Source organism: Curcuma longa, chromosome 6 (genome assembly GCF_044706935.1).
Source record: "Curcuma longa cultivar G26 ecotype Majalengka, Jawa Barat chromosome 6, ITB_CL_G26_1.1, whole genome shotgun sequence".
Classification (NCBI taxonomy): Eukaryota; Viridiplantae; Streptophyta; class Magnoliopsida; order Zingiberales; family Zingiberaceae; genus Curcuma; species Curcuma longa.
This window is the reverse complement of record NC_133866.1, coordinates 5,650,421-5,666,254: the sequence shown is the minus strand read 5'-3', so window position 1 is coordinate 5,666,254 and position 15,834 is coordinate 5,650,421. Positions and strand designations below refer to the sequence as shown.

The 15,834-nt window shown below is 35.8% G+C and overlaps 3 protein-coding genes across 3 annotated transcripts; 2 read left to right on the top strand and 1 right to left on the bottom strand.

The window, feature by feature from the left end:
• Positions 1 to 799: 799 nt before the first annotated feature.
• LOC141830380 (serine/threonine-protein phosphatase PP2A catalytic subunit-like) lies at positions 800 to 7,727 on the top strand. The gene is made up of 11 exons (XM_074717815.1): positions 800 to 1,141; positions 2,149 to 2,205; positions 3,264 to 3,347; positions 3,454 to 3,525; positions 3,952 to 4,023; positions 4,273 to 4,313; positions 5,228 to 5,294; positions 6,678 to 6,869; positions 6,953 to 7,042; positions 7,125 to 7,232; positions 7,448 to 7,727. The coding sequence occupies exons 1-11, from the start codon at positions 1,046 to 1,048 to the stop codon at positions 7,511 to 7,513; spliced, it is 945 nt and encodes a 314-aa protein (XP_074573916.1). The 5' UTR covers positions 800 to 1,045; the 3' UTR covers positions 7,514 to 7,727.
• Positions 7,728 to 8,074: 347 nt separating this feature from the next.
• LOC141830382 (1,4-dihydroxy-2-naphthoyl-CoA thioesterase 1-like) lies at positions 8,075 to 10,433 on the top strand. Its single transcript, XM_074717816.1, has 3 exons — positions 8,075 to 8,321; positions 8,393 to 8,584; positions 10,175 to 10,433. The coding sequence occupies exons 1-3, from the start codon at positions 8,181 to 8,183 to the stop codon at positions 10,328 to 10,330; spliced, it is 489 nt and encodes a 162-aa protein (XP_074573917.1). The 5' UTR covers positions 8,075 to 8,180; the 3' UTR covers positions 10,331 to 10,433.
• Positions 10,434 to 10,753: 320 nt separating this feature from the next.
• LOC141830804 (uncharacterized) lies at positions 10,754 to 15,668 on the bottom strand. Its single transcript, XM_074718231.1, has 10 exons — positions 15,502 to 15,668; positions 14,927 to 15,056; positions 12,960 to 13,098; positions 12,675 to 12,887; positions 12,451 to 12,595; positions 11,737 to 11,887; positions 11,554 to 11,663; positions 11,374 to 11,471; positions 11,180 to 11,249; positions 10,754 to 11,015 (listed from the first exon to the last, which is right to left on the bottom strand). The coding sequence occupies exons 1-10, from the start codon at positions 15,592 to 15,594 to the stop codon at positions 10,929 to 10,931; spliced, it is 1,236 nt and encodes a 411-aa protein (XP_074574332.1). The 5' UTR covers positions 15,595 to 15,668; the 3' UTR covers positions 10,754 to 10,928.
• Positions 15,669 to 15,834: the final 166 nt, after the last annotated feature.

The following is a 15,834-nucleotide window of genomic DNA, read 5'->3' as shown; positions in this document are numbered from 1 at the left end:
TTAAATCTTAAATTCACTTTAAATACGTTGTAACAGCTACTAAATAGTTTCTACGTGTAAAAACTATCTGGTAGTTGCTACACGTTGTAAAAACTACTCAATAGTTTCTATAATAACATTGGATCTTAATTCCTAAATTCACTCTAAACACTTTATAATAACTACTGAATAACTTTTATATGTTGTAGAAGCAGAAGCTATCAAATAGTTTAATATCTAAACTCACTCTAAATACTTTGTAAAAACTACTAGGTAGCTTCTACACTTGTAAAAGCTAAATACTTTATAATAGCAACTACTTTTTATATGTTATATAGAAACTATCTACCAATAGCTTGTCACTTTAAACACTTTATAACATTAAGCTATAGTATTGTACCTTAGTAGCTATAGTAAGTCGCTTTTATATGTTTCTATACTTGTAAAAGTTACTTGATAATTTATACAATAATGTTAGATATAATGGTATTTTCAAAATAAAATCATGGAGAAGACGCCATTTGACTTTTTTTTTTTTTTAAAAATGAACGCTCATATAATATTTCTCTAGGACACTCTTGATTTTTGCCCATTTATCATCTCTAATTATTAATAACTCAAATAGATTTTAAGAGAAATTATTTTATTTCTTTATTATATAAAATATTACATAAATATAAAATCGATCAAACTTTTAGACTGTTAAAATGAAACCTTTATTTTTAATTTCAATCGCGTTTCATGTGATTTTCAATTATCGATATTAATCGTATTTAAATCGAAAACGGTTCGTATCATTTCTAGCGTATTCTCGGATCTTGTTTCAGTGCGACGAGCCTCAAATCCCACACGACAGCGAACCCAAAATCCACAGGTTACGACGCAGGCTCCACCATCAACGAGGGTTCCCACGTTCCTCGTCGTCGTTCGAAGCTACGGCTCGTCGTTCTCCAGGGAGAAGAGCGAGGAGGAGCTCGTCGGGATCGAAAGGCAGCGATAAGGTGCCAATTCCGGGTTGCGGAGGCGTCTCGCGAGCGAGAGAGGCGGTGACTGGTATAAGGACAAGATGAGCGTGAGTTCAGTGCCGGCCTCGGACACCCATGGCAACCTGGACGAGCAGATCGCGCAGCTCATGCAGTGCAAGCCGCTCTCCGAACAGGAGGTTACATCTCGCCGTTTCCCTCGCTTATTTTCGTCCGATCGCTCCTTCGATTTATTCCTTCTCTGGTCAGAATGTTTGTTTTGGGGAGTTTCTGCTCGATTCATGCGTATTCTTTACAGATCTGAGGTTGAGTGGGTGTTTAGCAATTTACAGATCTGTGATGCTGTTATGGTGTGTGGTTTGGTTGAGATGTTTTTTTTAGTGATTACTGGGATCTGTATATGTAAAATGGTAGATATTGGCGTTAGATCTATTTAATCTTTAGTCTATCTTTCTTCGGAACGAATTGGTTCGGTTGCAGGTCTTTGATCCGGTTCCCTGGATTGTTCCTCGTATCCTTTGATTCAAGCTTTAAATAATGGAGTTTGTAGAGAAATCCGAGCTCTTCCCAAACAGGAAAGTGCTAATGTAGAACTCGCCAGTCCATTTTTTTTTATGGATTGTGATGATTTTCTTTGATGGGCTATGAGGTGGGTTAGTGGCACTTGTTAGTGAATAGTCGGATGATTCATTTATCCAATTACCGATGTGTCTTAATCATTTCTCCTTGATACAATTATATAAATGCTTTAATTTGTTAGACACGATGGGAAAAGTTTATCTGATCAGTATGTCATTTCAGAATTCAGTTCTTGATTGAGCTGATTTCTTGAAAGTTCTATAGCAAAAATATAAGTAGAGGTTTCTATTGTATTTCTTTTCATAAGCCTCTGGAAATTTATGAAATGCTACTCAAGTTATAGGACTCCTCTCGTTACATGCATTAACTGTTTGTTCTATCAACAAGGAATAGAGGTAAATGCTTCTATTCCCTTCTTGTATCTTGCTAATTGCTAAAAGTTCATAATGAGTTATTCATTGTTAAAACATTAGCTTTTGCAGTCCAGTGTTTGTTCAGTGTTCTTTTTTTCCCTATCAAAAGAATATTTGGAATTTCTTGCAGTTTATGATTGTGAGTGAATAACTAAATTTATAACTTTTCCCCTTGTTTTTTAATAAAATTTCAGGTTAGGGTGCTTTGTGAGAAAGCTAAGGAGGTTTTAATGGAAGAAAGCAATGTTCAGGTAGACATTACTTCTTTTAAGTAAGCTATTCAATCTAGTTAAAGCCCTTGTTAAAGTATAAAGTTGTTTTATTTCAGCTTGATAATGAGATCAGCTTGTATAAATAGTTTTGAATTTCCCTGAAGTTGTTCACTAGCATGCTGGCCTTGTTCATTCTTTATTATAGGTGATTTATGTGGTTTACATTTTGTAAATTGGACTTTGAAAATTTTAATTCAGTTTTTAATTTTTATTGCTTGTAAAATTTATTTTGATCAAGCCATTGCAAATTAGTAATTTTAAATACTATTTTGGAAATGTTATTTAGAGAATAGGTCCAAGTATGATTAAGCATTTTAGGTGTAGGTTAAATTTTGCTTATTTAAAGGATGATTGGTCATGGTTCAGTCTTTTTAAAGAAACCTCTTTTGTTATTAGAATCTTCCGATTAATGAAAGTTGATTTTCTACAATCATTTCTCACTGGGAGACGCTGACTGAAGCACACAACTCAGTTGAGGCACACACTTATCATATTTCTTCTGGTGCTACATCAATGATCTTCCTACTTCAGTGCTTGTGATCCTGTTGTTTATAACTTCCTTCTAGTTTCCTTGCCGTGTGTTTCCTCATAAAATCTGTTCATCTGGGACTGCCCGATCTATTATAGACAAACTGGATCTGATCTACTTAGTAAAACCAAAAAGTTTTTAATATACCTTTTAGGAACTGAAGTTCTAGTGAAGCCACCTAACCAAACTGAAATGACTTATTTTTGTTCGGGTTGAATTGTATAGCAATTTTTAGTTTGATTGGTTAAATATATAAATGTAGAAAGATAAATATTAATGATTTATTAAATTTATTTTAAATAATAGAAATTTTGTTTTTTGATTGGTGGAATCTAACCATTTTAAATATAACTTGAGATTTTCTAAAATGGAAGTCAAGTTTTTTCATATCAAATAAGATTTAATACAGTTTGTATTGGACAAGCTTCACCACATGGTTACATTTTCTGATTTAAGTGCTCTAGTCAGCACCTTTGGCATATTTGTGACAATTATGGATGTATTGCAGTCAGTGAAAAGCCCTGTGACAATCTGCGGTGATATTCATGGACAATTTCATGATCTTGCAGAGCTATTTCGAATTGGTGGAAAGGTACTTGTTTGAGTTAGAAAACTAAGAACCAACTAAATGAAGTTATCATGACCATTTAATCATCCCAATGAGTTCATGGAGTTAATCACATCTTATCCTTTTTCAGTGTCCAGATACCAATTACTTATTTATGGGTGATTATGTGGATCGTGGGTACTATTCTGTCGAGACAGTTTCGGTAAGAAAAGTGTCTTGTTCTCGTTCCTATGGAATATCTTGCTATGTTGTATTAATAAGTTTCACATACTTCTTGATATATATATTTTTTCAAATTACAAATTGCACAATCTTAGTTGGAAGTTCATCAGATGCTACACGCAACAAAATCAATACTTTTTTGGTCAGCCAGCCCTAGTTTTTGCTCAAAGTGTCACAAACAGAGTCAAACTTATCTTAGAACAGCATTATTGCTTGATTGTTCTATGTCACTTTCTAGATGTTCTTCCTTCCATTTGTTGATCTTGTATTCTATGTTCTTGATAAGTTGGCTATCATAAAAAATACTTTTCTACAATTGTTTATTTAGCATTTGTCAGTATTTATTTTCTAAAAACAGTGAAGTCTTGATGACATGTTGATGTATCAACTGGTTTTGTATGAACAGCTTTTGGTGGCTCTCAAGGTGCGTTATCCTCAGCGAATTACCATTCTCAGAGGAAACCATGAGAGTCGTCAGGTATATAGCATAATTTTTGGTTGTTCTTTCCTATGCTAATTTTTTTCTAACCTATTAATCTTTGCATAATAAATATCATTGTTCCTAAAAATTTCAATTTGACATATTCATATCCTATTTTATGGTAGGTGGTATTTATGAAAACATTGATTTCTTCCTGTTGTACTTCATGCCTTGCTGACGAACTATCAGGCTTAGGTTCATCTCATATATTTTTTGAGAATATAACTTTGTATCCTGTTATTGCAGATTACCCAGGTTTATGGATTTTATGATGAATGCCTGAGAAAGTAAGCCGTGCTTTGTGTGTTTCTTAGATTTGTGTGACTATCTTTTTTATAGCTTAATATCTGCCCCCACAGAAACTTTATTCATTTGTATTTATTTATTCTCCTTTACTATTGCATCTGTTGTTACATAAGTATTCTGTTGTTACATAAGTATTCCTGACATTAGATAATAATGTATGAAGAGAAGAGTTAGTTGATAGTGTTTCATGTGCAATACATTTGCTTGTTATGCTTGAGTTTATCTTGTATTTCTATGGTAACATCAATATGAAGGTGAGTTACTTTCCTCCTCATACTCTTTGCTCGCATGAGATTTTGTAAAATGACTTTGCGGATTGATGCTTGAAGTTTTGATCAAGAGTAACCATGCTGGTCGACTATTTTTGGTCTGTCATATGGATACATTTTCCTTCTATTTCAGTTTTGGTGCTGCAATTGAGATTTGCAGCAAATAGAGTTAGACACTTGAGTTTGGTATTGGTGTACACTGCCTTTGGCATATAAGATTGAAATATGCTATTAAATATTTGTTTTCTATTTGGTACCTGAAAAACTTTCATTTCTCCTTTTCCCTTCACCTTTCCAACAAATGAGGAAAAGAGAGAAAAGGACACATTTCTTGAAAGGAAAATTTATGCCTATTTTTGGACTAATTTGTAATATATGTTTTGCCACGGTCTTCTATGTTTTATATTTTCTTGGTGATGCTATGCCATATCATGTATCAACACAATAGGTTTAACATTGATTTGTTTGCATATTTTTACACATTTGACATGCAAAGATGTTTAAGTTGCTTGCACAATATAAAGTTATTGCCATCAAAGATCTAATTACTTTGACCTTTAATGTTGTGAAATTTTCAGAGTTGCAGTCAGAATTTTGATAATAATTGGATTTCATTTCTGTTGCAGATATGGCAATGCAAATGTCTGGAAGACCTTCACAGATCTTTTTGATTATCTCCCATTGACAGCATTGGTTCGTACTCTTCAACATATCTTGAAGAAGCTTACTGAATACTCTAATATTCTTTATTTATGAGTATACAGTCTGCTAGTTATGAATGTTTCATATTAATTGTAACTGAGATAATATCACATTTTTTCATTTGGATATTTCTCTGCTTTTGAGGATCTTAATGAACTCAAGATAAATATGAGATTCTTTCTCTCCACCATATATGCGCCTATGAGTAATCTTATTGTAGAATGGTTTGTTTTATTGTGCAAGAAGTTTTGCTAGATTTTCCTGTTTTATCATCCTCTTTTGGTGTTAGGTCCTCTTTAGGAATCACTAAGCTGGGGTTAGGTCTTTATCTGATTGAAGAGTCAAAATGGTGGAATGGTTAGGTTTATTTTGAATCCCATTTACCTATGTTCATGTTCTTATAATTGCCTCTTCTTGTGGTGTTCTTGTTGTTTCATGAGAGCTTGATTAGATATTGCAATAGTAACTGTTGTTTTATTTTTTGCTTAAGATATGAGGAAAAATTTTCAAACCGAAGCCAAACTATATATACATTGACTGATTGATTCAAATTGAAATATCACACACACACTAATTTGGTTTTGTTCAATTTTGTTTACTTTAAACCAAAAACCACACATTTCAATTTCCACACACACATTATCAATAATGTTTACTTTTACTGATTTACGGTGGACCCAAATGCAAAACCAATAAATTATTATGGTGTTTGTTAGTATCCAAGATACTGATTGGCTATCAGAGTTGGGAGAATAATGCACAACTAAAAAGAAAAGATCAAAATGCATTGAATTTTCAAGAAAAATTCAAATGGTTGAGTCCATGAATTTGGATTCATCTTATAGTATGAGATTACTGTTTGATTTAAAGTTGATAAAATAACATGGCCTTTTGTTATTGATCTCCTTCATAAATATATGAAGTTTTTTTTCTTTGAAAATTCTGCACACGAGACTCATAGAGGTTAAATATTTCAATCATCTCATCTTTATTTTTTATATTCAATTATTTCTAAACATCCGTCGTCCACACTAGCAATTAGGTGGATAGACATTTACGGTTTTCATTTCTGAGAGCTACTCTGGATATTATGTCAAGGAATATCTGCTTTTCTTTATCTGCCTCTTTTAACAACTGATTCATGGTAAACTACTTGATTTCACAATTCGTACCATTTCAATACACACCTTATATTTAGCCGTTTGTAGTATTCTGTTTTATACTGTATAGTAAAAATGATTTTGTTTTCCCTTTTTAGTTGATTGGTGATGTCTTGACCAGTTATTAGATGATTTGTGTTCTTCTTCCAACAATTCCTTTTGCAGTAGTGAATCGAATTACCTATTTTTAAACTACCCAATATTGTTTTTCCAGGTTGAATCTGAAATTTTTTGTCTGCACGGTGGATTATCTCCTAATGTTGAAACTCTTGATAGCATTCGGAGCTTTGATCGTGTTCAAGAAGTTCCTCATGAGGGGCCCATGTGTGATCTTTTGTGGTCTGATCCTGATGACAGATGTGGTTGGGGTATTTCTCCACGTGGCGCTGGCTACACTTTCGGCCAAGTATGTTCTCCGCGCTTGTTTAATTTTCTCTGTTTTGCTGTGTGGATCGAATTCTCTTTACCGCCTCATGTTGAATCTTCCAGGACATATCTGAGCAATTCAACCATACCAACAATCTCAAGTTAATAGCCAGAGCTCATCAATTGGTCATGGAGGGATATAACTGGGGCCATGTAATTTTCTGCGCTGATGAACTTGTTTCCGTTTCATTTCCCTGTATGAGTTTCAAGTGTAAATTTTATGGCTGCATAACAGGAACAAAAGGTGGTTACCATATTTAGCGCACCGAATTATTGTTACCGGTGTGGGAACATGGCATCAATAATGGAATTTGATGAATGCAAAGGACAGACCTTTATTCAGGTCTGTTACCTGAATTTTCTCCTCAAATGAACCTGATCTTGTGAATTTGTCGTCATATTTTGGTATATGATCTTTCTTGCCTAAGCATAGTATGCTTATACTTTTTACAAGGTTATATATCAGCCAACTACTTGTATTATCATTTCTTGCCTTTGCCTACCTGAAAGTAGTGTATCAAATTTGCATAGCTTGAGAGTATCTGATCTTTCTTGCAGTTTGACCCAGCACCCAGGAGAGGAGAGCCCGATGTCACTCGAAGGACGCCCGACTACTTCCTCTAAGCAAGATGGCCAAGAACCTACTGCTGGATTCCGACGACAGACGGTGTGTAATGCTTACTAGACAAGATTGTGATTCAAAATCCTCAAGATTATGATGCTAGTTTTTTGTTTTTATTTGTAAGTTTCGGCCTGTTTATTACGATCCATTTCACATTGAAAGTAATGAGGTGGAAGTGTGGTAGTGTAGAAGCATCACGCATATTTTTGAGGGCTCCTCTCCCATCATTCTCTTCTGCTGCTCTTTAATATTGTAGAGGGACTCGAGTTAGCTCTATTAACATTTGCCGATCATGTTCAAATCAAACATTTGCCTTGTCTAGTATCAGGCAACTCGACTCGTATTCAAACTCAGTTGAGTTTGTGTGGCGCGTCTAACTCGTGTCCTTGTCGCGACCGATAAGCCCGAATTTGAGCCCGAGTTAAACTCGGAAAGAAGGCCTAACTCGAGTCTATTCGGGAGCTTGTTTGAACCGGTCTGGTTCGATCGGCATCTCTACCGACCCTTCTCCGGGCGGAGCGGTTCAAAATTTCAAAATGGGTATCACGTTCATCGCCCACTTGCACCTACCTTCCATTTTCCTCCCTATCCGCTTTATTGACCACGACCTCCCCCTTCCGATTCCCCTCCACAAAATCCTCCCCCCGCGACGGATCCACCGACGAAGAGATGGCCTGCAACCCCTCGCCGCCGGCCAAGTCGAAGACCGCCCAACTCGACGCCGCCCTCCACAACATCGGCTTCGAGATCGATCTCATCTCCCCCGCCAAGGTCAATGGACGTCTCACCGTCACCGATTCCTGCTGCCAGGTACTAATTCCTACCCTCCCCTCTCTTCCCCCCTCGCCCTCCCTCTGACGGACGGTTGGAATCGATGGCAGCCCTTCAAGGTGCTCCACGGCGGGATATCGGCCATGATGGCCGAGGCGCTGGCCAGCATCGGGGCGCACGTCGCCTCCGGGTTCCGCCGGGTGGCCGGGATTCAGCTCAGCATCAACCACCACCGCAGCGCCCGCTCCGGCGACCGCGTCTTCGTCGAAGCCACGCCGCTCCAGCTCGGCAAGACCATCCAGGTACGCTACCCGATCCGCCCTACTTTTCCGGCGACTCCGTATCCTTATCGTTCACCATCGCCGGAGACCGTGGGTACCGTCGTCTTCCACTCTTTCCCTTCCAAGTGTACACTTGCCAAAAACCAATCTCCCCGCGGGTAGTTTTTTGGGTGAGAAAGTACCGCCGGTTTCCTAAGAACAATGTAGGTAATCTGATTCCATGGGACACTTCATTAGTTCACTCTTTCACTTCCCACCAAACGCTGTTACGGTGGCGACAGAGTCCTTGCGCCACTCGGTCCCCTCGCTTGGGTAATTATCACAATTAATGAGTCATCCACGCTCGTCGCGCCAATAGTACCTCGTGGTCTCAAGGGACCCACCGGATGTTGGACGTTTGGGCTGTATGCTTGGGTAATTATCACAATTAATGAGTGTATCATTGAGGTTCCTGATATCCGTGAAATCGATCCTCTAAAATTATTAAAAATTATTTAAGCACTGAGGTTATTGGTTAACTGGACGGTTATGGTTAAACTGGAGCTTCTGAAGTTTGTCGAGGAGTTCAGTTAGAAGGAAGTACCGTCTTTAGAAATTATTTATTTATTTTTAATTTTGTTTTTACTCTTATGCAATTCATCTATTCTTTGATGCATCTTTCGGAGTAAAAAGGTTGAGCTATCCAACTATATATTGATCTTTAGGGTCCATTTCTTAAGTTGAAATGGAATGGGAATTCCTTTTTTTTATTACAATATTTAGAATGGAATTATCCATTTAGTTCAATCGATCTGGCAGATTAAGCCAAATAGGCCAATTTAGAGAGTTAAACTTGGTGGATTGATGATGACACTAGAGGTGGAGTGGGTGGTTCAATTGCTGATAAAGCCAAGCAACAGTTTAGGCTGGTTTGAGTTAATGGACCAATGGAAGTAGACAAGAAGTAATTATAGGTTGGGTAGAGTGGGCAGACTAATGGGACAAGAAAATCAATCATTAAAAATTAGAGTTAATTGAGATCATGACAGCTTAAATTAGTCTTCCATTTTTCTAAACCACAACCCTTTAACATGGAGGAGAGGTTCATTATAGAGTCCTTTTTTTATATACTACCACCCTTTAATGTAGACAGGTCCATTCTTTATGATGACAAATATAGAGTCTCTAAAATTGTTCATTATTTGCGAGTTATTATTGCCTTGATCCACTTGACTATATTCAAAGGCGGAGGCATGGGTTAGCCTACCCGGGGTCTATTTTAGAATTTAAGAAAGAAGTTTATATATTTAGGTGTTTTTCTATACATTTAATCATTTTATTCTATTGTTCATCTGATCAACCTTAAATCCCTAAATCAAATTCCGCGATCAATTTGAAATTGTATATATATATATATATATATATATATATATATATATACAACTCTTATCCTTGACCATTGATTATATCCACCTCTTTTTTAATCAAATGATTTTCATTTTTCTCTCTTTATGATTACTATGTTCATTTATCAACAAAAATTGAAAAATAAACATAAAAAAGTGAAAAAATATACAAACAGTCAGCAAATGCATGGTTATTGAAATTGTTTGATGTTATTAATTGGATAAGGTGTGGGAGGTGCAACTATGGAAGATGGACGTGAAGTCTGGCTCAGAAAAGGGGGTCCTGATATCCTCAGCAAGGGTCACCCTCTTAGTAAACATGTCCGTACCAGACCATGCAAAAGAAGCTGAAGAAACTTTGAAAAAATATGCGAGGTTGTAGCCATAGAAACTAAACCATTTCATGTACAAGTTGAATAAATGTGTAATAGTTGAATTTCATTATGGATTCTCTACCAAATGGAAGTTCAACGGTCATTTGTCAAGTTTGTTGTTATGGTGTGCAAAATATTTGTAGAATTTTTTGATTAGGTATCTGATTTCATGGTACCATGGTAGAGATTAGCAAAGAGAGGCAGATAGATTTTAGTTTGATCTCAGGGAAGAATTCATATTGATTGCTTGACAAAAAAGAAAAATAAAGAAAAAAATTTAAATGTTCTGAATTTTTAGTTGTTTAGAAACCTAAAAAGTTTATTTATCTTACGAATTTTTAGTCCAAATCATGCATAGTAAGTCGAATGATCATAAACAGATAAACTTTACATTACTGACAAGTCAACCAATCAAATTCATACTTAGGGAGTTAAAAATCAACATTTAATTCGATCTTTAAAATTTTTCTAAATTTATAACTCCATAATATCATTGACCATAATAAGTCGAATGATGAACAAATCCTTAAAGAGTGAATCCTTTCTCAAACATAACAAAGAAGAATACATGAACTTCCTAGAAAAATTTCAAAAACTTGCACAAGTTCAACGAGTAGCGAGTCCTTGCGCTCCTTGTACTCCTTCAGATATCTTGTTTGCTCGAAGTGTGCTGATCACATTTGCAATGTTGCGCTGAAAAAGATAATTTACGAAAATTAATAATGATACAATCTTTTGAATTTAACAGAAATCCTCAACCACTTCATTTTAAAGAAACAATCACAAAGATGTTGTAACTTGTAATATATCTGAGACTCTACTAATTCAAGATCACACAGGAAAGGACAGACTCTTACCTTCCAAACACCAAGCTTCGAATGAATGTTTTGCCACTCTGACAAACCAAATACCCGCACTGTATGTCGGCTGCATATCAGGAAAAGAACATATCGGGTTTACGTATAGATACATTAAACAGCCGTATAAGGGCTTCATCCGACAAGTTCTAGCAACATCGATCGAACTTAGGGAGGAAGTGGATTTCACATACCTGACGATCACAACTTGATTCATCTGATCCATCTTACAGCTTAGATGCTTGGAGGTGATTGCTTTAACAACCCAGTATTCTACTTCATCGTCCGTGATCTGTAGTAAACACAATAATTAAGAATAGCTTGTGACAAGCATAATGTGTAAACCTTGCCTGTCAGATTCGGCGTTTTATTACCTGTAGAGTGTCTCTAATAAGAGAATAAGGAATCTCTCCAGATTCGTTGGAACTGAGATCTAGCAGTGACATTAACCTCATTTTTGTAATGCAGTCTTCATGAACTAGACCTGCAGAACCACAGATGTCAGATAAGGAATTGTAGAAAGACTAGGACAGGCAGAAAAAATGTGCAGCATATACCGTAGTTTTTCAACAATGTTGCATTTGTAGCATGGAAATCTAAGTATGCATCCAGCCTTTGGGTGACGAATATCTTCAAAAGCTGGTAAACCAATGAGTATTTGGCATCCTTTTCCAGTTGTGCTACGGCGGGCAAATCAAGCAAATCACACTGCAAGAATATCGCAACATGGAATATATGCTCACATATAAGTTAAACCATATGCCTATAATATAAATGCCACAAATACAATTCCAAGACCAGCATTGCAAAATTTTGAACACAAAATAGCAACACTTAAAAAGCAAACAATTCTATTGTGCCGCCAAAACCTATGCCTACCAACAAAATATTGTGTTCCAGATTCTAAAAGTTTAGTTTTAGGAAGAGTAAATTCTAACGGGTACTGACTACTCTATTTATTTTGGTCAGATATCAAATTAGGATACAAAGGAGATTAGATACTATTGCAACTTGGTTAGCATAAATATGGTTATAAACAAATGATAATAGATAACGATGTCATCAACTGGTAAAATAGTAACAAAGACCATCATAATTTCTTCCTAAAACACTTTTAAAATGTCTCCTGTATGATGCAAAAGGGGTTCGTTATGTTGAGAATGAATTTATTACTTGCTTATTGACTGTCTCTCTTCCTGTCTTTACCTTAGTAGGTATTAAACTGAGTACACAAACTCCAATGGATGCACAAAATTGCTCAAATGAGATACCTGCACTATATCTGGAGATCTAACAAAATCAATGACAGCTTGAACAGCTTCTTCTTTAGCTTCGTTCATAGAAGAGGCATCCTCACCAGAATCAGAAAAAGTAGCTAAATACCTTGTCAAGAAGGCAAAAGAATCTTTTGCCAAACTGCAAGCAATTAACAAGAACATTAAGAAATACGGATAAGAGACAAGTATAAGAAAAATAATAGGTTTTTTCTCTGCACCTTTTGTTATCCTTCAAAATATTAGAAATAGACCGAAAAAGCTGCCTCATGTCCAACCTTCCAATGTTCCATTCTTGCAGAAAACTATCTATCTTTTTAAATGAAGGAATGATGTTTTCAGTAACTTTCCCACTGGCTGCCAAATCAAGTGCCTTTGTGTAAACAAAGAACTTGCTGTATGGGTTTTCTAGCAGATTGTAGAGATTGAACAAACTGGTTCAAACAAGTGCATTTGTTAGTAACAGAGAATAATAAAACCCAAGGAGAAAGAAATGAAAACCTCACATCTTTAATCTCAAAGCTGGTCTATCAGTTGGTTGTTGGACAACTTTTGCAGATATCAACTGTGCCATCTCCAATGCTTCATCAGGGGTATTGGCTCTTGTTACCAGATTGCAAATAACAGTGAAGATACACTCAAGATCTGCAATATACAAACAAGCAGGAATTTGTGTTTTGAGCAAAAACAAGAAGTTAAAATTTCTCAATCAACCAAGGAAGCATTGCACTAAATTGTGCCCCCGGGGCATGGTTGAGTTAGCTATTGTGAGGTAGATATTGCTACAATGAATAACTAAATTGGTAAATAGTCAGATGTAATGATATATCTTAACTTTTAGCTAATGTTATAGAGCATAAAATGTTTTCATTTGTATAACCAAAGGAATTATAGGATAGCTTTACAAAAAAATATTAATAATAATTGTGTTATTATCATAATAATTTGAATTTCGAGAAGGTTGCAAGTTTATAACAATGAAAATCAATTGATTATGCTAAATAGTAGATACATACAAAATGGTAACAATTCATACATACTTTTTTTCTTGATACTAAAAAACTGTTGATAAAATTATTTCTATACATCACAAGAATTAATAACTGAGTAATAAATGCCCTTTGAAGCATTTCTTTGTATGAGCCATGGAAACCAAACACCAGTTGTTCAAACATCAACATCAACAAAACCATGTTTTTAGTTCCATTTACTTGGGATAGGTTACATTGATCTTATATCACAATACTCAAATCTCGTAAATCACTATTAATTCCATCAACTATAATTTTTTGGGTCCTCCTCTACCTCTTACATCTCCAAGTCCAACAAATTCACTTTGTCTAATGTCTAGATATATAAGTATTGGAACATGTCCTTTACATCTTCCATGTCCATTACATCTTCACTTATTTTCTCTAAATTTCATTTTTTTTTGCTTCTCTTAATTGCTATTGAATATATTTTTTTAATTTTACCTTTTCATATACCCTCATATATCCATTTTAATATTCTCATCTGCACTAATTTTTGATAGATGTAGTTTCCTAATTGCCAACATTTAAATACTAGTTCACAAAGAAGAAAATAATTGTCTTAAGAACATGATTGCCAATTTCTCAGTACAAGTTTTTTTAAATATAAAAATTTATTCAAGAAGGTACTAGTCTAGTAAATAAAGACATCAATGTGAATATTATTGGATGAACAGTAAGGGAAAAAATTACAAATTTAAAAAAATTATGAGGTAGAATATTACTTTGAATTTTGCAAATTTCTGGAATCATGATCAATTGTTGATTGAATAATTATGACATAGGCACATAGCTATACACAAATTTCAAATTGTAACATATAGCTTGTTTTTACTCTTCGATATCAAGATTTTCCCAATTCTCATAAAACAACATGGAAACTAATCCTTTTCACCATTTTTCATCACAGGAATACCTATACTATGTCCTTTCATCATGCTTAAGCTATCATTAGCAATAATCAGAGGTTTTTTGGGCTTTTACATGTTGAAAAGTCTACTAATTCCTACATCTGGAAAGTGAAAACGTGGTTCCCTATTCTAGTTTGGTCAAATAAAGAATGAATACCTTGAACTTTCAGAGGCTTATGTGTTGCGTATAAGAAGCACTATGATCTTTCCTGACAGAAACAAAATGCTTTGTCGTGAAAGTCCTTGATCTAAAATCTTAGAAACAATACCCAAGCACTTGAATTCCTACACACAAGGTTAATTCTATCTTGCAAGGAAAAGGGAACAAGAAGACGTCTCTAAGGTTATTCATTGGCGAGGATTGTAGGTCATTCTGCCATTCTTTTTTCCCCCTTGCAGAAGATACAAGATTAAGGTGACTAAAATAAAAGGTTCATAAAACAAGACTAGTGGAGGATCTTTGTATTGGAAGAAAAAAAGTCAGACATTTAATCACATTGGAATGCTTAAAGTTTTGTTCAAAAGTAATACCTTTCTCAGATACACGAGATGTTATCAAGTCAACCGTCGTTAGGATGAGAGAAGCCAAGTCCAGCCATCTGCCTCTAAGCATGAACTCTTCCGCTTCCGTGCATAACCCACTCACCTGAGTGTCCGCAACCTAGCAAGGAACCCATGAAACAAGTTTCAGACATAACTTCCCCAAGCAACTTGTCACTTTGTCTCTCAACAACTCAAATAAGATATCTGAAACTAATCAAAACGAAATAAAAATACAACAAGGACGCAAGGAACTGAACGTGCATTACTTCCACGTACACAAATCATATATGCTAACAAAATAGCCTTCCTTTAGGGTTCATAAGTGCAAAAACATCAACAATCACAAACAAAAACTCTTCTTGTACAAATTCGATTCTTCTCTTTAACGAAAAAACGCAAATCTGTAATAGAATCAAGTAGGCTATGTGTAAAAGTACCAACAACCTCATACACTACCTCAAACATAGGCCGGAAACAAATCAGATCAGAAGAACACATTATCAAAAAAAAAACAAAACCAAAAGCAGGCAAACAGACATCGAAGGGTCAATTTCCTTTCATACCTCAGGCCCTGCGTCGGCCCAGGAAAGCTCGGAAGTGAATCGAACCACGGCGAGCACCGGATCCTCCTCCGACGTAGGGACGAAAGTCGACATCTCGGCGAGCGGAGGCTGAGAAGCGGAGAGAGCTAGGGTTTGTTCGCAGAGACGACGGCGAAACCTGCAGCTCCGGAAACAGACGATGAGTAAAAGCAGTGACCATTAAAATGGCCAGGTTAACCGGTCCGGCACAAGACCCGGTTTGGTGAGCCAGTCTATTGGACCGGGCTAAATTAAATATGTAATAGCTCCAAAGCCCATAATAATTAAGGAAGCCCAGCCCATCAAGCAATTCGA